At 41.1% G+C, this 22,389-nt stretch overlaps 1 protein-coding gene across 5 annotated transcripts in view; it reads right to left on the reverse strand.

Annotated features, from left to right (window-relative positions):
* The window catches only part of LOC142108916 (cysteine-rich protein 2-like), a 131,355-nt gene that overhangs the window by 9,620 nt on the left and 99,346 nt on the right, over window positions 1-22,389 (reverse strand). For all 5 annotated transcript variants that reach the window (XM_075192893.1, XM_075192896.1, XM_075192894.1 and 2 more), the window contains 4 exons: window positions 20,152-20,209; window positions 18,405-18,536; window positions 10,121-10,189; window positions 4,091-4,185 (listed from right to left, as the gene is read on the reverse strand). In XM_075192893.1, coding sequence (XP_075048994.1) covers window positions 4,091-4,185; window positions 10,121-10,189; window positions 18,405-18,536; window positions 20,152-20,209 — 354 coding nt within the window. The remainder of the gene's footprint in view (window positions 1-4,090; window positions 4,186-10,120; window positions 10,190-18,404; window positions 18,537-20,151; window positions 20,210-22,389) is intronic.

Below are 22,389 nucleotides of genomic sequence, written 5' to 3' on the forward strand. Positions count from 1 at the left end.
CTCATCTTGGGCCTGATTCATTAAGGATCTTAACTTGAGAAACTTCTTATTTCAGTCTCCTGGACAAAACCATGTTACAATGCAAGGGGTGCAAATTAGTATTCTGTTTTGCACATAAGTTAAATACTGGCTGTTTTTTTCATGTAGCACACAAATACTTGATAGCTTATTTGTACACTGAAATTTAAAGTTGATATTTGTGTGCTACAAGAAAAAACAGACAGTATTTAACTTATGTGCAAAACAGAATACTAATTTGCACCCCCTTGCATTGTAACATGGTTTTGTTCAGGAGACTGAAATAAGAAGTTTCTTAAGTTAAGATCCTTACTGAATCAGGCCCCTGGTTTGTATTATTTAATTTAGTATCCAGGATACATACCTTACTTTTAACAAGGCATTGTTCATAAGTACTGGTCTTTTTCCATGCTCCAGCTGACGCTATCCCTTTTTGATATTGTGAAGCTAATATGAAATGGTAAAGTGCAATCGTTCCTTTTTTTTATTTTAAGCATTTCGGAGCTTGATAAATAGCTCTGCTTCATATTGAGAATTATTAGTACTGTTGTATTCTGGGGTAGTTTGCATAAATGATGATATGTTGCAAATTGTGCGCACAATTACTTTGTGCATGTTCAGAACCAGACCAAACGCCAGACAATGCAGAAACGTCCAATTCATCTTCAAGCTTATAGGACCCTTCTTACAGCCTACAAATTCAGGGGTGGAACCATGAGGTGAATGGGCATATGCATGTAGTCACTGTACTGTAAGGGTGTGCCTATTTACGTGTGCTTTTAAATAACCACGCAATATGTTTGTTTTGTGTGCCTTAATGGATCAGGTCCTATATATCATTAGCCCCACCTGGTGGATACAGGTCTCCTAACACTTGCACACAAAACTGGTGGGCATGGAATAATGCAAGAGTCAACAAAGTGATGGCATAATTTGCAAGGGTCAAAGGCTTGATATTTGCCAATGCCATGTTCACTCATGTTTATGAAAGCTAAGCATCACAAAAAAGCAGATATTTCTGTACGTTAATATGTAACATTATAAAACACATAAGCAGCCAATATTATAAGTAATTAATAGTGTACAACTGATTATATAAATGTTGCCAAGCTTCTAATCACTGGAGGTAACAAGATAATGAAACAAATTAGCTATTGTAAAGGAAGCTTGAAACAATAATGCATCAATTAATCATGAAAGTCATTTAATGCCAGAGAATTCTGGAAGGATTCACTGGCTATAATAAGGTTTGTTATAGCACAGGTAATTGAAGCATCTTGTGCAATACTGCTTGAATAAACAGCTATTCATCTAAACAGATTATGAACCTCCAAATATATTGTAACACCATAAAGACAGCATAATAGTCCATGGCTTCAAAACAAAAGCTTGATTAAAAACATGAATAATTTGTTTTTTTATTTTACTAACATAAATTAGACTGCAGGCAGAGAACTGATATAATGCAAGTTAAACCTATTCATTCATTATTTTAAATGCATAGCTGGCTGTTAAAGTACTGTATCTTTAGAAAATAAGACACTATGGAGAAGACATGGTTATCAACTGTACCTAATTTCCACAACATTCCCTAGCCCCCTGGCTATAGCTCTATTTTTTAATAACTGACAAATAAAGCTACTGCCTTATTGCATTTTGCATTAAAAAAAAATTTCCTTCCGGTATTCTGCAGTGCAGGATGAGGAGGCGCTCCTGAAACAAGGAAGATTATGGCTATTGTTTATAGAAGCTGTTGTTTTGTTCATTGTAAATAATTATATATATATATATATATATATATATATATATATATACATATATATATTCTGCTGATTCTCCACTGCTGAGTAAGTAATTCAGCATTTCAGAAAAAAAAAGCTTTTTTTTTGCATACAAAGACTTGAACAGTATCTGTACATCTACTGTTATTGGTATCTAATTCTGTTTGCCATAGTTTTATTATAAATGTTTGTGTAATACATTCAAGGAAAACAAAAAAAACGTAACAACCAAACACCTGTAGGGAGGATTGGAGTGTACTTTATTGAATGCACACCTCATATTGCGCCCACATGCAAAACAAAATTCTAGGTATGAAAACACATGTTTATGTAAACAAATCCTAATGTAATGAAACATGATTCATGTTCAACTGTAAGTCCATTGCATGCTGTATTTCTTCTGTGAAATAGCTCTGCTCTCGCCAATAGACGCAATTGCATGTAACTCATGTCTGAATGCAAATGACACTTATGACTGCCTACAACTTGAAGAGCAGAATGTACTTACACCCAGATTCAAATTGAATGCACCGTGAGATCCACCTTAATTTGAATTTGAGTATGGTCAGAACTACGCTCAGGTTCTGTGCTCTTTTTTAAACGAAACTTGCGAACAAGTCTTTGTGTAATGTTAGATTTTTAGTGAATGATGTTATTTTGATTTGGCAACATGTGTTAAGCATATGAAAACTTAAAAATTATATGCTTAATAGGCTGTGTGTATGTTTGTCTGCCAAATCCAGCTGCTGAAAAGCACTTATATAAAACATATCTTATCAATTGTGCTGCAAACATGAAGAGCGGAGATTGAGATTGGCATAACACTACAGTAAGGTAATGCTATAGAGCAGGAAGTCATAGTACCTAGCATACTACTAGAAACAAGTTTAATATAGAACATATTTGCTAATGACCCTAGAATCAAAAAAAGATCTTTGTCTAATATCTAATTTTCAGAAAAAAAGAAAGCGCATATTCTCTAGCTATATTGCAAAGCCAGCCTATCAAATTGCAGATTAAAAAAATATTTTATTAATATAGCACATAAAATAAATAAACACAGACACTACACAAATCAATAAATAGCAACACTCCTCCTTTTCAATCTTGACAGGCATCTAATAATAGGAAAGCCTTCAAACTCCTTTAAATAACATACCGGAGGTGCACACACCAAAATTCTTGATTTTTCACTGCAAATAAATAAAAACTGATAGTCATTCAAATTGGTCAAATATTAGAACTGTGTTAAATTCTGTTCCCAGAAAGCCCAGCTTGCCGACTTGTGGATTAGTCTTCTGTTTTTCAAAATGAAAATGTCAGACCGAATCTTTCCTTTAAATCTGTTTTCCTTTTATCGGATAGAAAGTCTTTAAAAAAGATGCCTCCATGTTAGTCAGTTCCATATTAGTAACAATCATACGCATTTCTCCATTAATTTAAACCGTTGTTGTATCAGAGATATGTGGCTGTCATGAGGATTCACTTCCTTATAAATTCCTTAGATCCAATAGGCTAGATTTACTAAGCTGCGGGTTTGAAAAAGTGGAGATGTTGCCTATAGCAACCAATCAGATTCTAGCTGTCATTTTGTAGAAGGTACTAAATAAATGAAAGCTAGAATCTGATTCGTTGCTATAGGCAACATCCCCACTTTTTCAAACCCGCAGCTTAGTAAATCTAGCCCAATATCTAATTTAGCCAGTATAGAAAAACCACACTGCAAGAACCGCTCTGTTTGGCACCAATGTATGAACGAGATGTAAATTGCATTGAATTTTCATTGTTCCACACCTCGCCCTTCAGTTGTCAAGAAGGTCTTAGGGGTGGATTTATCAAACTTTCTAAAAAGGAAAGTGAAGGTGGTGACCACAGCAACCAATCAGATTCTATATATCATTTTCAAGAATGTGCTAGATAATGATAGCTAGATGATAGCTAGATTGGCCCTAACAAGAAAAATGACTTTGCTCCTGCTCCTAGTAATTTCAGTTGCAGTCGGGTAAGAGTCTCTAACAGCACTAATTAGGTATCATTATTATTATCTTTTTATTTATAAAGTTATGATATATTACGCAGGGCTGAATATTGAGGTGATCATGACATGACACAAACACATACATACAATGACAAAAAACAGAAGGTAAAGATGGAGCCGGCCAAATGAGCTAACAATCTGATATATGTATATATGCAGACACATGGAGATCATACAAAAATTTCACGTGGCAAGTAACAATAGATACATAGACATGTAAAAACATAATCTAAACATAAAATATAATGCTCACCTCAGCATGACCACCTGGAGTCAGAGTTTTTGAGCACCGTTCACACCGTAGGCAAGGTCGATGCCAGTCCTTCCCAAGTGAGGTCACTTTTTCTGCTAAAATATTAAGAATGAGACATATAAAATAAAAGAATAATAAAAAGAAATACGTTTTAGAACTATTAACTCTTTTTTTCTTGTTAAATATATCCAAAATGTGTTAAAATCAGGCACTGCATTTTAGGAGGAGTGGGACTCAAAATGGGCAGTTGCCCAGGTTCCCAAAGACCCTGTGTACCCCTACATTTTGAATGTAATAGCACTGTCAGGAGCCTTCTCTAGCCAGCAGTGTCTTCTCCGGCCACTATTGCGCACATGTATGCCCCGTTGCTAGGCTATGGGACACCTCTTTGGTTCTAGTATCGGCGATCAGTTTGACGTCACTGAGTGCCGAAACCTTGATTGAGTGCTTGCAATTGGATCGCTTCTTTTTTTATTGTGCCCCTGGGTCGGGGTGTATACAGAGGGTTTAATACAAGGCCACCTTGATTTCTGCCTAGCAAACATTTTGCTGGTAATATTCATTATTTAATGTACTGTACTATTAATGCATTCCAGCAGATGAATAGTCTGTGTTATGACAAAAATATCTCAAGTAATATTCACTTGAAAAATGTTAAAGCTGGATTATCACCTAGGAAGTACACTGACAACTAGTAACTACCGACAACATAAGCTAGTAAGTATGTTCCCTACTCCCCACATCCTACAAAATACACCACCCAACCGAGCCTCCAGTGCCACTAAGTTCATGGACTATCCTTATCTTTCTCAACAGTAGCATCTTGTGTCCCTCTACATTTGGAAGAGAGCTTACAGTTGCAACTTTGTATAATTTCCCTATTTCATTTGTATGTTAATATCTCACTCAGTTACAAACTAATCATAACACCATTACCATTCCTGAATCTTCACCCTCAGCCCTTGTTATTAAGCGGTTCTCAGATGAAAAGTCTTACCTCGTATGGCTAGTCTTTGAGGCACAGAAAATTTACATATGAGACCACTCCCAAGAACATAAATAATCTGAGCTATTATTACCTCTTAAATTCCCAGGGAAAGAGGTGACCAAATATGGGGGAAAATGACCACAGTTTTTATTCCTCTAGCTACTCCTCTACCACCTCTATGATCAGGCCTTAGATAAACGCGCCTTTGAAAATGGTCACCAACATAATTGCTTCATTCCAACTACAGGGTATATGGTTTTGATGGTATTCACATAGAACGCAAATAAATAAATAGATTTGCCCACCCAGTTATTATTTATGTACTGCAAAGTCTTTGAGATTAGTAGCTTTTCACCTTCCATGAGAGCAGCCTAAAGCTGGGTACACACTACACTGTTTTTATCCAATAATCGGCTCAAACAGCCGACATACGATAGCTCGTTCAAAGGTTGGGTCAGTGTGTGCAGTGACACGATGGTCGAAAGTCTGCCCAAATGGACGATTATCGCCTCATTTGGTTGGTCGTACCGTTTAATATTTTCGGTCCAATCTAGTTTCCGCTGTGAATTGTGTATAAATTTCCGACAGATCCACAACAGTGTGTACGAAATTACAGTCATTGCTCAGGACAACATGGCTGTAAAAAGTAGCTAAAGGGACGTCCGCTCTTCCCTTTATCGTCCTAAACAAGGCTAGTGTGTATGCAGTCCATGGACCGAGCGACTGGATCATCGATCGCATGTAAAATTGCTCTGCATAAAAAGTTGGTCGAAATTTCTGTAGTGTGTACCCAGCTTTAGTAATAGATGATACAATAAATTTGCCTTATCTCTGGCAAACCAAAGCAAGGCAGCAGTGTTAAGGATGAGTAAGTATTGGGGAATTGCAAGAAACTTCTGTATACAATGTCACAGTGCTTAGCATCACTGCCTCGTAGCGTTGGGATCATGGATTTGAATCCAGTCAATGCCCTATCAGTGTGGAGTTTGTATGTTCTCCCCATGAATGCATGGGTCTCCTCTTGCAGTCCAAAAACATACTTTTAGGCTAATTGGCTTGCGACAAAAACTGATCCTAGCGTGTGTGTGTTTGTGTTAGGGAATTTAGAATGTAGGCTCCAAAGGGGCAGGGACTGATGTGAACGATTACATATTATCTGTAGATATGATTTGCACTATATAATTAAAAAATAATAAATAATAATAATAACGACCAGGTTTCACAAACTGTTTAATCATCGAAAAAGGAGAACTGAAGAGAGAATGGAGTATATCAGAGTCATATAGAGCTATTTGACCAATTATTAAGAGTGCAGTTTATTATCCATATTGCGAATTACAGCTAGGTCTTGTTTGCATAAAACTTTTGGGCAAGCCAAGATGGTGGATTAGCATATATTTTAGCCACTAGAGGTTCAATTGTGATGATGATGTATAGAAGCTGATAGTGCAAGCATACCTGGGGGGAACCTCTAATTAGGGGGAAGGGATCAGAGACCTATCAAGCAGAATGACCCTGGCCTTTTGATCAGTATGTAAAAGGTAAACCCAACACAAGACTATTAGGCAGGCTACGAGTAAATGTCAAATGCTTTGTTGCCATCTGTCACAGTCGTCTGATTTTGTTGATCCGTGGGGACATGCAGATGCAGTAAAATAGCTGAAACTGGGGTCTTGATAAAACCTCTGCTCATCTGGAGAACGCCGAGGTATGCTCTGTTAACTAGCAGAATTCAGATAGCACTAGCAGACAGGAAAGAGTCTAGGAGCTGAGTCTGTGCTGTAACACAGAACTGGAATCTGCCGCTGTAATAATCTGGAACTGTGCGTGGAGAGCTCAACCCTGGCACCTGTAAACAGGCACACGGAGTTGGAACCCACTACTGGGAACTCGGAAGGATGCAACACATGGAAACTCAGAACAGAATAAGCTAAAACCGGAAACAGGAACTTAGAATTCAGAACTCAAACCAGGAGTGGATAAATCAGGTCTGCGAGCTGGCTACTGGCCTCGAAACCCCACAGAGATTCACAGAACTGGCCCAGGTATAAGACTTATGATTCCAGCAGAACATGAGGCTACTGTGGAATGGGAGTGCTGCAGGAAACACAAAGGTATTTGACAGAATGGAATGGAGGTCCGTGAAGAAAATAAGAAAGTCTTCAGGAGTCTGCCAAGGGATGCATTACTGAGGAATAAGCACTTTGATAAATGCAGAGTTCTTGCTGAGAAATGAGAACTTTGGTAGATGCAGAGAGTGTCATGAATAGAGTTGGAAACAAATGAAGCCTGGAGACAGGGAACTATCCTCAGGAGAAGAAAGTGAGTTGTTCTGCCAGTGAGCTGAACTCAGGAGCTGGATTAAATAGGGTGCTCCCAGTGCCTACTGGCTGCACAGAACATGTGGACGTAGTTGTTGGGAGTCTGGTTGGACTTTGAAGATCACCTGACAGAATCCAAAATACCGACACCCATGCAGCAGAACAGACAGAAAGTGCTTGTTTACAAATGGTGATACAGTGCTCAGGAATGCCGCAGGCAAACAGGAGAGGACCGGATGGCCATGAGAGGACACCGAGGGACATGGTAAGCATGACTAAGACCCCAATGATTGACTGTCACACTCAAGGGTGCTACTGCCTGCTGGTATTTGTACAACTGAAACTGGAGGGCCAGAGTCTAACGCGCCCCTGGTCTTCACCAGGGACCTCCGCAAGGAGGTATGGTCTTGGCTGCGAGGGACACGCAGGTCGCGGTTCTTCAGTACAGCTACCAGCGAAGCAGAAGAAGAATGGACAGGCGATCCAAGTCAAACCAAGCGGACTAAGCGTTACCAAATCGTAAGCCAGAAGAGACTTCAGGAACAAGCCAAGGTCAGAATCCACGGAGGTAACAGCAGGGGTCAAACAAAAGAATAGTCAGGAACAAGCCAAGGGTCAATAACAGGAAGCAAGAGCAATACAAGGGAATGCTGGAGCAGCATGATCTAATACTCTGGCACCCTAAGGGTGCCAGAGGTCTCTTTAAATAGCTGTGCACTTAACCACATTACTGGCGGCGGTGACGTCACCTGTCGCCACCGGGACCCAGGGTAGCATCCCATTGCTTAGCAAAGGGGCGCGCATACGCCGTAGAGCTGGCCCGGTGGCTGGAGGTTCGGCGTCTGGTTGCATAGGGGGCGGAAGCAGGCGAACGTATCGGAGGAGTAGCGAAGGGACGGTGCCTGACAATGACACTATCAATATACCAAGACTCTATGCACACACTGGATGTTCTTGAAAATCCTACCAAAGTTCCGATGGAGTAATTGGGTGGCATAAAGCCTGTTTGGGATGTATGATATGGAATATAACAAGTTAAAAATTCTGTCAAAAATTTTGGCCACTGCACTTAACTGTGAGAAAAGGGATTGATCAAAATGGCAAACTTGCTTAAAATGCTCCTCAAAATATTTTACACTTTTAATCTCCATCATTTGCAGATCAGGGAGAGCATGCGCGCAATTTAACACAGCCTGTGGGCTGATTAATGTAATTAATATGGGGGCTGTGTGAGGCTCAGAGCTAGGCTCTGATTGGTGGCTTGTGGTATTTAGGGCAGTAAGGTCTGCAGCCTCACTGCCAGTTATAGCGTTCTGCCCTCAGTCCTGCTGACTGCTTGTTCTATCTGTTTGGTTATTGCTACCTTGGATTGACTACCTGTGTTTTGACACCTGCTTGTTCCTGGACCTGAGAACCTTCTCTTCTGACCTTGATCTTTTTGCCTGGATTCCGGATTTTGCTTCTTTGCCTGTGTGTCTGACCCTTCGCTTGTCCCTGAATTTTGTATCTGTGCTTGTGACCTTTGACCTTGGATACCTCTTCACTACAGCCCGCCAATCACTCCACTCCTGGGTACTCCTTTAAGTCAGTATACGTTACTCGACCCTCGGTCGGCCCGCAGCCAAGTCTGTCCCCACCACTAGGGGCTCCAGTGAACACCGGGCCTTCAGAGTAGTCCCCAAGTTTCACTGTACTGGCTTGGGAGTTCCTAACACTATGTAGAAAATAAAAAATGTATTATTAATAACTGTGTTGCTGAATTAAATCTATATTAAATGAGATTCCGAGCATCAACACCTCTGCTTAAGCTGAGTCCTACATTTGATGCTTGAGTCCCTAAAAAGTGCATGGATAGATGAAATACAAAACTTGGTTAACGTTAAATTAGGAACAAAATGCTGAATTCCCTTATCCACTACAAAAGGAAGAATGAACTACTAAATAAAGCAAAACATTTAGGGGAAAAACATGAAAGAAAAATGTAGAAAGATTTTAACCTTGACGTATTCCCATGATAGAGGCTGTACAATGAGTCTTGGACGGGCACATGAGTATAAGCGAGTAAGAGAGACAAGGATGGCAACAGGTGCAATAGCCTCCAATCCTTTCACATCTTCACCCTTAGTAGTGCTCATTCATGCTTCCGTTCTGATATACAGTTTTCATTTTTTTAAAACCAAAATGAGTGTTTGCCGTGACCCTTTTAAAAGCCAAGTGGAGCAGAGTTTCAAAAACACGGAACATAAAACATGGTGTTGGGAGAAGGAAGGCAGATTTTAAGTTAAGGATGAGTTTATATTTATCTACTGCATACTAGCCTGGCTTGGAAGGCGAGGTGGCGCTACGGGCATATTAGCCTAGTGTGGCCTGAACCCTAAATCTGGCCCTGTTGACATCTTCACTTTATTCTGCAATTAGAGATTGGTAACGAAGTGGCACACTCTTACTTTTGTAGTTTATCTCACGGGACCCCATGCAGTCCCTTGCAGCCTCTCTCTGCATACCTACAATACTGTGGACTGATTTCTGTGTTGCATAACATTATACACATATATAAATATTTATATTATACACATATATAAAAATAATTAAGTCCCTCAGACTTTCCTCCCTTTCATGTTTGTAGATTATGCAGAGTGATAAAATAACATCTCTATATGTAACCAGTGTATGGGTTATTTTTAAATTAAACACAACAAGTATGTGTATACATTTTCTTACCAAAAAATACTTTCTTTTCACAACGAGGACACAGGTTGGGTTCTCCCGTAAAAGTTGTTATACTGGAAGCTGAAAGAGACCAATGTGGAGTTTGAAACAAGTCAGCCATGTAATGTAAATTAAAACCTGCAGAAGTATATGTGCAATTAATTGTAGAAAACATATTTATACATTTAAGAAAAACAGGAAATTGTAAAGTTTGTAATAAATTAACCAGAGAAAGCATGGCTTCACACCGTTTGCTACATGTACTTTCAGAAGTATCACATGCAGTCAGGGGCGCCAAGAGGGGGGGGGAGCGAGTACAGATTTCCGGGCCACGGTGTCTGGGTCTATGCACCAACATACATCTCCTCTCTTGTCTCAAAATATCTCCCAACTCGGCAACTCCGTTCTACACAAGATCTGCGTCTCTCATCCACCCTCATTACATCCTCCCATTCCCGGTTACAGGACTTTTTTCGGGCTGCACCCACTCTATGGAATTCTCTCCCTCGCACAGTAAGACTCTCCTCTGGTCTACAAACTTTCAAGCGTTCTCTGAAAACCTACCTCTTCAGACAAGCTTATAATATTCCTCAGCCACCCTCTTAACCTCGCTACCTTTAGCCTGTTACACAATTTCACACAAGACAAATACCCCCTGACCAACATTGTTGTGTGATGGGTTCATTTAGCTTATGAGTCACTTTTACTTTTGCAGTCTGGCTGGGCCAAAATGCAAAATGTAGACTTAACCTCATGTGTCAATCTCCCATTGTCCCATAGATTGTAAGCTTGCGAGCAGGGCCTTCTCACCTCTTTGTCTGTTTTTCCCAGTTTGTTTATTAGTTTACTATGTTTGTCCCCAATTGTAAAGCGCTACGGAATATGTTGGCGCTATATAAATAAATGATGATGATGATGATGGGGAGGGAGCTCCCAGTTTCCTGACAGTGTGTGATGTCACATACTGTTTGAGGAGCTCTGAAGCTCACGAAATTCCGTAAGCTCACGAGATTTAAAGCTGCACTACTCATTCTGCAGGACCAGCACAACTTCGGTAAGTATGCAGGGGGGGGGGGGGGGAGGGGAGGAATTAATGATGTTCCTGGGGTGTTAATGATGTGTTTGGGAGGGTTAATGATGTGTTTGGGAGGGTTAATGATGTGACTGGGGAGGTTTTGTGTGTCCGGGGGTTATGATATGTCTGGGGGGAGGGCGTGATGTGTCTGGGGGTGTGGTGTGATGTGTCTGGGGGGTGACGTGATTTTGATGGTGTTTGGTATGATTTGGCTAGAGGGTAGCGTCCCAACATTTCAGGATGCATACAAGAATCCAGTATCAGGTTGTGAAAGCTGCAATAATAGGTAGGTAAGAGCAACAATATTTTAATACATAATGGGGCAGATTCAAGAACATTGTGGCTGCAAATTTTTACTGGTAGTACGGTAAAAATATCTGCTCATTTTTGCTCGCGCCTCCATGGTGCTCTAGCTAAAATTAGCGGATATTTTCACCAAAAAAATATGTGCAAGATGTCTCCGTCGCCATTCTGCATTTTTTCTAATTGAATCTCCCCAAATATGTCATGTTTAAAGTGATGCAACCACGCCCCATGTTGACCACGCTTCCAAGACTGTGGCCTAGCCCCCTGCGGAGGCACACAGGCCTTCCCTTCTAATCTATGGTGGGAGGGGGGCAAAAAGTTGCTGTACCTTGGCTCCAAATTCCTATTGGTGGCCCTGCATGCAGTTTTAAAGGGTTTTCAATTTAAGCCTAAGGGGCATATTCAATTAGCTGCAGAGTGCATCCAGAAAGGTTGTGAAGGCACTGCGTGGCGAGCTAACATCGCAGATGTTATGTACCTGCCCTTATATTTGCCCTCATTCAAGATGGCCATGATTGCCTCAAGAAGTTTCCATCTTGGATCTCTGTTATGAACTTGCCCTTACAATAGCCCTTATCCAAGATGGCCGGGACTGTCTCATAAAGATTCCATCTTGGATTCCCATTTCCTGTTTGGGCCTAGAAAAGGCACTTCCTGTTATGAAGCCTTTGCACGAGTATTGTGTTTGTATCTGACCCAGATGCTTCCACAGAACCTTGCTTATTTGTTATTTTGACTACAAGTACTTGATACTTCCACCAGACTTTTATCCTCTTGTGACTTTGGACTTTATTTGTTGGACACTGGAGATTTATTTATATACCAAAATAAATCTTGTTGAATTCAGAAATACCTGGCTATTGGGTTCCGTTTGTGATACCAGAAGTGTGACAGCAGATTTCTCCTCGCCCCCTTAGAGGTGCGAGGAGAAATCCGTGATATTGAGGTACCGTAGTACCTGCAAATCTGCACAACCGCGATGTTCGGAGGAACATCAAGACTAATTGAATATGCCCATAACTAGTAAAAGAGCGTGCTATATTAATAAATTATAACAAAATAAACAAAAATCAAGAAGGTGTATTATGAAACATTTCAACAGGTGCCACATTTTTCATCCCTAATTTTTGAAACTATAAAAATTTCTTAAATCCTTAGGGGCATATTCAATTGTTAGCGAGACGGGTGAAAATCCTGCACTCGAAAAAAAAAACCAAACTCGCGCTCGTTTTTTCCTGTTCGAGCGCTCGTTTAAAAAAAAAAAAAAAAAAGCAACGCTCAATTCAATTGTTAATATTCCATCCACCCCCAACCATGAGGAGTGGTTAAGGCAGTCATTTTAGTATAAAAAAATAATGCTAATTAATTCAATCAAGAATGGCCCCAGCACTGCACAAGAGAATGGGCCCCCACACTGCAATCAAGAAGGGCCCCAGCTCTGCACAAGAGAATGGGCCCCCACACTGCAATCAAGAAGGGCCCCAGCTCTGCACAAGAGAATGGGCCCCCACACTGCAATCAAGAAGGGCCCCAGCACTGCACAAGAGAATGGGCCCCCACACTGCAATCAAGAAGGGCCCCAGCACTGCACAAGAGAATGGGCCCCCACACTACAATCAAGAAGGGCCCCAGCACTGCACAAGAGAATGGGCCCCCACACTGCAATCAAGAAGGGCCCCAGCACTGCACAAGAGAATGGGCCCCCACACTGCAATCAAGAAGGGCCTCAGCACTGCAAGCAACAATGCCCCCCCTGGACAGCAGATTAAAAGACTTTAGAAGGAGGTAAATTTTTTGCCATTTACAAACATTTCTTGAACACTGGCCAAGCATGGACATTTGTAAGGTACAAATATTTGTGGCACAGTGGGCAAGCCGGACATTTCTTCGAAGGTACAAATAATTTTTGGGACTTTGCGTAAATGAGTGTGTGTAGGTAAAGCATCATAAAACTGAGGATTTCGTCCATGGTGAGTATTTTGTTTTGGGGTTTTTTTCAATAAAAATCTATGGTGTACATGAGGGTGTTTACTGTATTTCTTGGGGTTTTATTATTTTTAATAAAGATTTGTGGTTGGAATGAGGGTGTTGTGCTTTTATTTAACATTTTACTTTGTGGAACTACAGATCACAGCCAGCCGTGGGTGTAAGAGCATGTTGGCACTTGTGGTTCTACAAGTGCAAACATGCCCTGGGTGCCATGGTTACGCTGTTGCTTGTAGTTAGACAAGTAGCAGCATGCCCACACTATTTATGCCAACATGGCTGGCTGGGACATGTAGTTCCACAAATCAACATTTATTTATTTATTTATTTTTTCCCATACAAAATCCCCATTTATTACCCTACTACCCACAGCCCAGGGGTAGTAGGAAGAGCCCTAGTGCTATCGGCACTGGGCTGGGTGTCCCTAGGGGGGTGGCCCGCTTACATTTTTCAGCGGACCACACTCCCTAGGGAATCCAGGCCAGCGCTGAGAAGTCTGTGGGTGTTTAGTCATTATGGCCATGGGACCCAAACTGCGTCCCCCCCCCCCCCTGCTATAGTGCCTATCACCCCGGCTGGTTTGACTAGTACTGGTTCAATTAAAATAGGGGGAACCCTACGCCAAATTTTTCAAAGATTTTAACCCACACATCAATAGCCTGCCAGCACTAGGGCTAAGACTAAATAGAGTGGGGAGCAAACGATTTTGGTTTTAAAAAAATAAAAAATAACATGCTACTTTTCACCGAGAGCTGACTGAGGTCAGGCACAACCACCCCCCCCCCCCCTTAAAAAAAATGATATAAAATGCGGGAGTCTCCCGGACATTCCGGGAGAGTTGGCAAGTATGGCATATATTACACCACAGTCCATCTACACCAGTGATGGGGAACTCAGATCAGCATTACCCTGTCAGATTTATTCCTTTATAAATGTATTGGTAAGCAGGCCTGATTCATCAAGGCACGTACCTGCAGATTTTGATCGTGTCGTTTGCAAAATCACTCTGCACATTCCCAGAACTGGCAGACACGGTTCTGAATGTAGGCCTGTTCCATGCGGTAGTGCACACAAAGGACATTTACTATAGTGTTCAGGGAGTAACCTGGGCGCACGCAGCCACGTCCGAATAAAGTTCTACAGCCGTCACAGTAACCATTTTTTCTCTTGTACCAGCTCTGGGGCTAGTCTAACTTCAGCCATTGGGTCCGGCGGCATTACAGCTGCCAGACCCGCAGACTCTATGGGGGAATTCAAGTCCCCCCGAAGTACCGCCGCGTTACACGTATTACCGTTATTACGGTAATATTAACCCGGCTTTCTGCTTGCAGCTCAGGGAGCTGCAAGCAAAAGGTCGGCGTTAAAACTACCGTAATAACGGTATTTACATGCACTATTACCGTAATAATGGTAATAGTGCGCAGGCCGCGTTACTTTTTCAAGTTACGTGGCCAATTGAATTCCCCCTGTGTGTTTAAAAATAGAATTTAAAAAAAAATAAAAATGTGTGTGGTCCCAACCTCTTAATGAAATTTACCGTTTTCCGCCAGCTAGTGTCTGCCCCCCCATTTTACAATAATCAGCACTAGGCAAGCCAGCCGGGGCTGGTGGCACTATCCTCACCATCATTTATTTATATAGTGCCACAAATTCCGCAGCGCTGTATATAAAATATTTGTCATTCACATCAGTTCCTGCCCCATTGGAATTTACAGTCTAAATTCTCTAACATACACATACATACACTAGTGTTAATTTTGTCAGCAGCCAATTAGCCTAGCAGTATGTTTTTGGAGTGTGGGATGAAACTGGAGCACCTGGAGGAAACCCTGTCAATGAGAAGCATGGGAAACCCCCCAGATTATAAATAGACCTCGCGTCTTTCAATATTTCAATCTCCGGCATGTATCTGCTGTTTTTTATTTATTTTATTTTGCCAAACAGTATCCTGAGCATTATTTGGGGTTCTTCAAGATTATGGATTTGAGTATTAAGGATTAAAAGCTTACAAGACTGGATCCATTGTAGATAAAAACAACAGATGGTAAGTACAAGTTTTATTATAAAATTATGTGGTTTAAAAGTGGAGTGTAATTTATTTACATTTTAGTTTAGGTTTTGTTTTTTTAAAATAAAATAATGTGGTTTAAAAAAGGTGCGCGTTTTATTAAAATTTTAGTTTGTGGTAGTACATGGCTCTGCGGGCCCTGGGTGTCAGGCGATACTGGCACTTGTAGTTCTAAAAGCACCAGCATGCCCAGACTGTTAATGGCAGCCCAGGCTGGCTGGTAGTTCCACAAACTAAATTAGTGTTTTAAACATTTTTTTCTTTGTTTACACTTTATTACCCCACACCTACAGCTCAGGGGCGTGGGAAGAGTCCTAGTGCTTTAAGCATGGGGCTGGGTATCGCTAGAGGGGGGGGGGGGGGGGGGGGGCGTTTTTCGCAGACTCCACTCCCTAGAGAATTCAGCCCCATGCTGAACAACTTGGGGCTTTGTGCCATTATGGCAGGGGACCCACTCTGCGGGTCCCTGTGCTATAGTGCCACCAGCCCTGGCAGTCTTGACAAGTGCTGGTCTTTGTAAAATCGGGGGGTCCCCAAGCTCCCCCCCCCCCAATTTTGTGACTACGAGCAGTAGGCTGGCAGCACAAGGATATTTAATATCAATAGGAGAGGAGCTGACAGGTATGTACATACAGCAAAGACCAAACCTGCTTGGGGGGGTCCCTTGTTAACATCAGGGCGTGTTAGACTCCCGCCTCTTTGCTCAGTAGCGCCAACTGTTGGCAGAATTTGTCCATTATTTTCCTAGCGAGCCAGTGACAATGTTTTGGCCCAGGAGTTGGCGTAGTTGAGCAATTCCTCGCTGTAGCTTGTTATAAGCTTCACAAGGTAAATATTCATACTGAGGAAACACTGTAGCCCAAGTTTTTCCTGAAGTGGCGGCCTTTGGCAAGTAGCTCTTGCATTCTCTTGATCACACTTGACACCCTTGTATGTGAGTAGGTGTCCAAAGTAGGGCACCTCAATGACTTCAGGGCTAATGGTGAGTATCATCTCAAGGATCTGACAAAGGTGCTCATTGTGCTCTTGTACTTGAACGGCCCCATATCAGGATGTTATCAACAATTATTTCATGTGGCTGGCCAGCGAAGAGTTGCTCCACACATCTTTGAAATACCTCACTGCTTGCCAATATTCCAAAAGGCATACAGAGAAATACAAATGTTTCTATCAAAGTCATGAAGGTTGTGACTGTTCCACGGTTTTCATGGGATGATGAGGTCTAAGGAGGGCCTTGTTGAGGTGGACTGGGCCTTTGAAGACTTTAACTGTGACATTTTTCTTTGTTGCTGCTACCTTTGCAGAGACCCATTATGTTGCTTCCTCAACAAGAGTGACTTTGTCATTCTATACAGTTTTGCAATTACTTTGCCCTTCTTAGCCAGCGGTATGCATCTTGGTGCAAACGTTGTGGGGTGAAACAAGTCATCCAGCCACATGTGATAGATGACTGGAAGTTTTCCTATCGTTTCACAGTCAAACACACTTTGTAACACTTTAAACTCAGGGGTCTCTGACTGTATGGAATGAACATCTGCCCCAAGTTGTATAAATTCCAATTTGATGCAGTCAAATAGTTCGGGAAGTGGCTTGACTGGGAGATTAACTACATAGAATTGTAGGTGAAATCCAGGTCTACTGTACCCAGTGTCTTGATGACCTGACCCCCATAAGCTAACAGATTTATTTTGCTGCATTGGTCAACTTTTGCATGTTGATCCGTTTGGTAAATTAGTACTGTGGAGATCACGCTGCTCTGTGCACCTGCATCAATATTCACTTGTTTAGTTTTCGCCAGTAGTAGTGGTGAGAGCTGTGAAAATCTCACCCTTTTCTGAGATGATGCCTAAGCTTTCACAGTATGTTTGTTCTGTAGGTTCGCTATTCTCCAGTTTCTGTTTGGTTGATTCTCTGTGTATACTTGTCTCTTGCTGGCTTTACTGTTCAATGTGTAAGACCCTTCTCGTCATGTTAGATCTTGATCTGCAGCATTCGGCAAAATGTTTCCATTTGCCACCTGAGTTGCACCGTTTGTAAAATGCTGGGCATCTACTGAGCTCTTGCATGTGTTGGCCGCTGTAATTTTGACGCTGCACCTGTTGTGGCAGTACGTTGGGATGAAAGAACTTCCGCATCCCTCCTAAGCTCTTTTGTGATGTTGTCAGAATGTCTGTTGAGCATGCATATTTTGAATGCATTTTCTAATGTATGGTCTTTTTTTCTAAGCAATTGAGTGTGCACAGCATCATTGTGTATACCACATACAACTCTTAACAGTTCATTTAAAATTACACTAAAATCATATTTCCTTGGCAAAAGGTTAAGTGTTGACATATATGATATCACTTGGTTGGTAGTGTTGAATATGTGTCTGTCCATGGTTACTTTCTTCAGGTAAGCATATTTCTTCAAACATTTTTATCAGCACTTCATGGTCTGCACTGTCCTCCCTCTCTTCAAATACAAATATGTAAGATTTATCAACCTCATCTAAATTCAGGAAAGTATATGCCTGCACTTTTTATTTGACTTTTCAGATAGTCCAGCAATGCAGTGTACTCTCCATTCCTTTTTAAACACGAGCTAGTTGTCTGCAGTGTGTTTATCGAAAACCAGGAGTTTAATGTGACAAAAACCTTGCGCCATGTCTCTGTGCTTCTGACATGTAGAAATGTGTATTAATCAGTCCCTCAGTCTATGTGCTCAATCCAAGCTCTCCTGTAGTGTGATCTTTCCAGAAGCATGTCTGCTACCAACTGACAACATAACGAGCTGGTCACACCCACAATGCCTTGAGGGCACTGGTAAATACAGAGAGTGTTCAGCACAAATTCTACAGGTATCAAGATCAGTAATCTCACCTTTGCAAAGACTCTTTGAGGGGCCACTCAATTTCTTCTCTTCAAGCTTTGGAGTTTCTTGAGTAGGGGACACAGGTTTGTCTTCACTTGGTTTCTTGTAGATGTAAGATCCAGCTCCTCCAATATTAACTCCTGAAAAAGTCCAAAGTGGTAATTTTAAAACAAAACCAATTGAAGTAATGTCATTAATTCTTGTATATAAATAGAAAATATTCAGGGAAAGTTAAGCCATTGTTTAGTCTAAACAGCTTTTTGCTTATGGTTTAGTCTATTCAATATAGTGTAATCCAAAGATGTGCAACCTGTGGGTCAGGACTTCAAATGGGGTCCCAGAACCTGTTTGTGAAGTTCCCTAATTCAGGTCTGCAGTACACTTAATTGGAAATCAGATTTTTTGAGAGTCCCAGGACCATGTCACACTGGTATTTTGAGTCCCAGAACAATAACAAACTGACAGTTGGGTTGATCCCTACTGGTCTAATTAACCTTATATTATTTAATTTGTAGTGGAAATGACAAACGCATGGTTTGCATACATAATGTAATGAATTTCTGTATAAAAATACAGGCACAGAATACCGAACATGAAAGCCATGTGCTTCTGTAAATATTTGCGTGTCCTCTTACTAAACAGAAATGTAATGTTTTTCACTGTACTGCACAATGAAGCTAACAACTGAAAATTTAAAAAAATATGATGCATAGTGAGTTTCAGTTACAGCAGCATCATTGTCAAGCATTAATAGATTGATAAGGCATAAATAAAAAACAATTACAACAACTGCCTGGTATTAGGGGATGATAAGCAGCACACTTCACGCCCAACTTATTTATCCTGGTGGTGCTTTTAAAGCTAAGACCCAAAGGGGTATATTTACTAAACTGTGGGTTTGAAAAAGTGGAGATGCTGCCTATAGCAACCAATCAGATTCTAGCTGTCATTTTGTAAATTGTACTAAATAAATGATAGCTAGTATCTGATTGGTTGATTTAGGCAACATCTCCACTTTTTTAAACCCGCAGTTTAGTAAATATACCCCCCAAGTATCATTGTGCCATTTTGTAAAACTCTAGGTATCAGAGTACTACTGTTCTCAGATCCCAAGTGTCAGTGTCTCGCTTTCAAAAGAATAAATTGCATATCTGACAATCAGGGTACCCAAAAAACAAATTTTAGAACCCAACTTGCCCTATAAACAGAAGGGCACAATAACGAGCCACTCAGCTTCACTCACTTATGACCTCAGATCTTATATGCTGACAGGGCATAACGCCTGAAGGACCTAGGTCCATTATTGTCATAGACTCTAAATCACATAGACAACTAATTGTCATGTCATTAGGGGGAAGAACTTGGCACTGAACTATACTGGACGATACTTGGTGTTGCCCCCACGAGGTGGTAAAGCTTGGTAGCTTGCATACAGAGGCATAAAAAGCGTAGGGGAGGAGGGTGTGAACTCTAAAACAAATTATTGTTATTATGTGTTTTATCATTTTTAATGCAGTGTGGGTAAATCTGTTAGAGTAGTCTGTGCATCAATGTGTTCATGCAGTGTCTTACCAAAGTGTAAGCTTGGCTGCTTCCATGTGCTAATGTGATACAGTTGTATTATTCCCTGCATACATCTGTCTCCGGTTAGCTCAATATTATTTGCATTCAGCAGTGTCTCATTTGCTATATTTGATATTTTCAAGTATATTAATATAGATTACAAGTTGTGTAATTCTAAAATATTTAACATACCTTTTGGTCCATATAATGTGGCATAGCAGGGCTTGTGGCAATATGGCTTTCCATCATGCTGTAATATATATAAAAAAGAGAAAGAAAACAATCAAAATGAAAAAGTCGTTGATATTTGGGCAAATATATATAATAGAAAATTACTCTGTTCATCTGATCGCTAACAAAAAAACAAAATCCTAACTATCCTATATATTCTACCAACACTTGTCACAAACAGAATTAACAGGGGACACAGACAAACCCTCCTTATAAAACCACAGACCCCAGGTGATCTCTAATAGAACCTCCGTTCCCAGCCTCTACCATTCACTTTCTCACTATATATATTAAAGATGCTTGGGCTCGGTTTTCGGAAAACTGAGCCCACCAGAACAACACAGATCCGAGTGCCGAGCCAAGCCGGCTCGCTGCTTTCGCATGTCCTCGGAACTGAAAACTAAGCAAAACGCCATTGTTGCGTCATCGGATCTTGTGAGTTTTAGATTCTATAACTACCGCCCTTCAAGGTAATCCAGCTCCATCTTACAGACAGACACAGAAGGGGTAGCAGCGTTCTAGGCAGTCTCCAGTGTCAGTGCTATTGCTCAGCGTCATTGCTTAAACAGAAACAATAGGGGTGGCAGTGTTCTTAAAAGTCTCCAGTGACATTGGTCACACAGAAACAGGGGAGGCAGTGTTCTTGTCACTATCCAGTCTCCAGTCACATTGTTCTTGTCCCTCTCCAGTCTCAGTGCCATTGGTCACACAGAAACAGGGGTAGCAGTGTTCTTGTCACTCTCCAGTCTCAAGTGACATTGCACAGTGCTATTGCTCAGTGCCACTGCTCACACAGAAACAGAAGGGGTAGCAGTGTTCCTGTCAGACTCCAGTGCCATAGCACAGCGGCATCAAAACGGCAACCAGCTGTTGGCACCAGTCATGATGATACTAGTCCTTCTACGTCATTTACTAAAGTCTATGCTCAAGGGCATAATGGGTTGAAGTCAGGGAAACTGAAATCTAGAAGAAAAAAAAACGCTTTTACATTGATAAAGGAAAAAACACCTCTTTAATAAAGGGACAGTTTACTGTAGAAAAACATAAAATTGGCAACATGCCACTCTACCCAAAATATTAATAGGCATTCCAACAACAGCTAGCTTCCTTCTCTCTGCTAGATCCCATCATCTGCAATCTACACTGTCATCATCTTCACCCTCATCAGTGTGTACATCATCCTCACACAATACTAATTTATCCCCACTGGAATCCACCATTACAAAAGTCTCTTTCCTTTGATGTAATTGCCGGTAATGGCCTTTCTCATGACATTTGTAGTTCATTTTACGACAGAGCTGTCACGATTTTTGGACAATTCTTTTAGACCAGATGTCAAAATGTTGTGCTGACTTATCTGCATCACCACTGGGTGTCTTGTAAAAGCTAAGTAATTTCCTAGCAGCAGTTGCCAAAGAAACTGAGGGAGGAAAGGTCTTTGTGTCATGTACCACTTGAGCTGTCAGCTTGCTGACAAGGAGCTCATTGCATCTCTTGAGATCTGGGTCAGTTGGAAAGAAAGAGAAGACATAGTTCTTAAAGCTAGGATCATGCACAGTTGCTAAAATGTAGTGGTCCGATTTCAAGATGTTGATAACTCTTGGCTCCTGGCGAAGGGAATAAAGTACTTGATCTACAAGTCCAACATAGTTAGCAGAATTGCTTTGTTTCATTTCCTCCTTCAGTTTCTCTAGCTGCTTTTCCAAAAGTCTAATTAGGTGAATCACTTGACTCAAGCTAACAGTGTCTGAACTCACTTCACAGGTGGCTATTTTGAGTGGTTTCAGCACCTTGCACAACACGGAAAATAGTCTCCACTGCGCTGGACTAAAATACATTCCCCCTCAAATTCTATTCTTCTTGCAGCTGCTGCAATCTCCTACATGCTGTTGCAGAATGCCGAAAATGACCCGGAATATTGTGGGACCCAGACAGCATCTCCTGCATGTCACTTTCATTTGTTAAAAAGCTCTGTACCACCAAGTTAATTGTGTGAGCAAAACAGGGAATGTGATGGAATTCTCCCCGCTGTAATGCTCTAACAATATTGGTGGCGTTATATAGACAGAGAAAACTGTCGCACTAGACAACAAAATTAGAATGCCGTAGTCACCGGTTACTCCAAATAATCAAAATTTTGTATGATATTTAAGGAGGTGCTAGCAAAATACATCTACAATATAGCGTAAACAAAGAAAA

This window comes from Mixophyes fleayi, chromosome 12, assembly GCF_038048845.1.
Source record: "Mixophyes fleayi isolate aMixFle1 chromosome 12, aMixFle1.hap1, whole genome shotgun sequence".
Lineage (NCBI taxonomy): Eukaryota > Metazoa > Chordata > Amphibia > Anura > Limnodynastidae > Mixophyes > Mixophyes fleayi.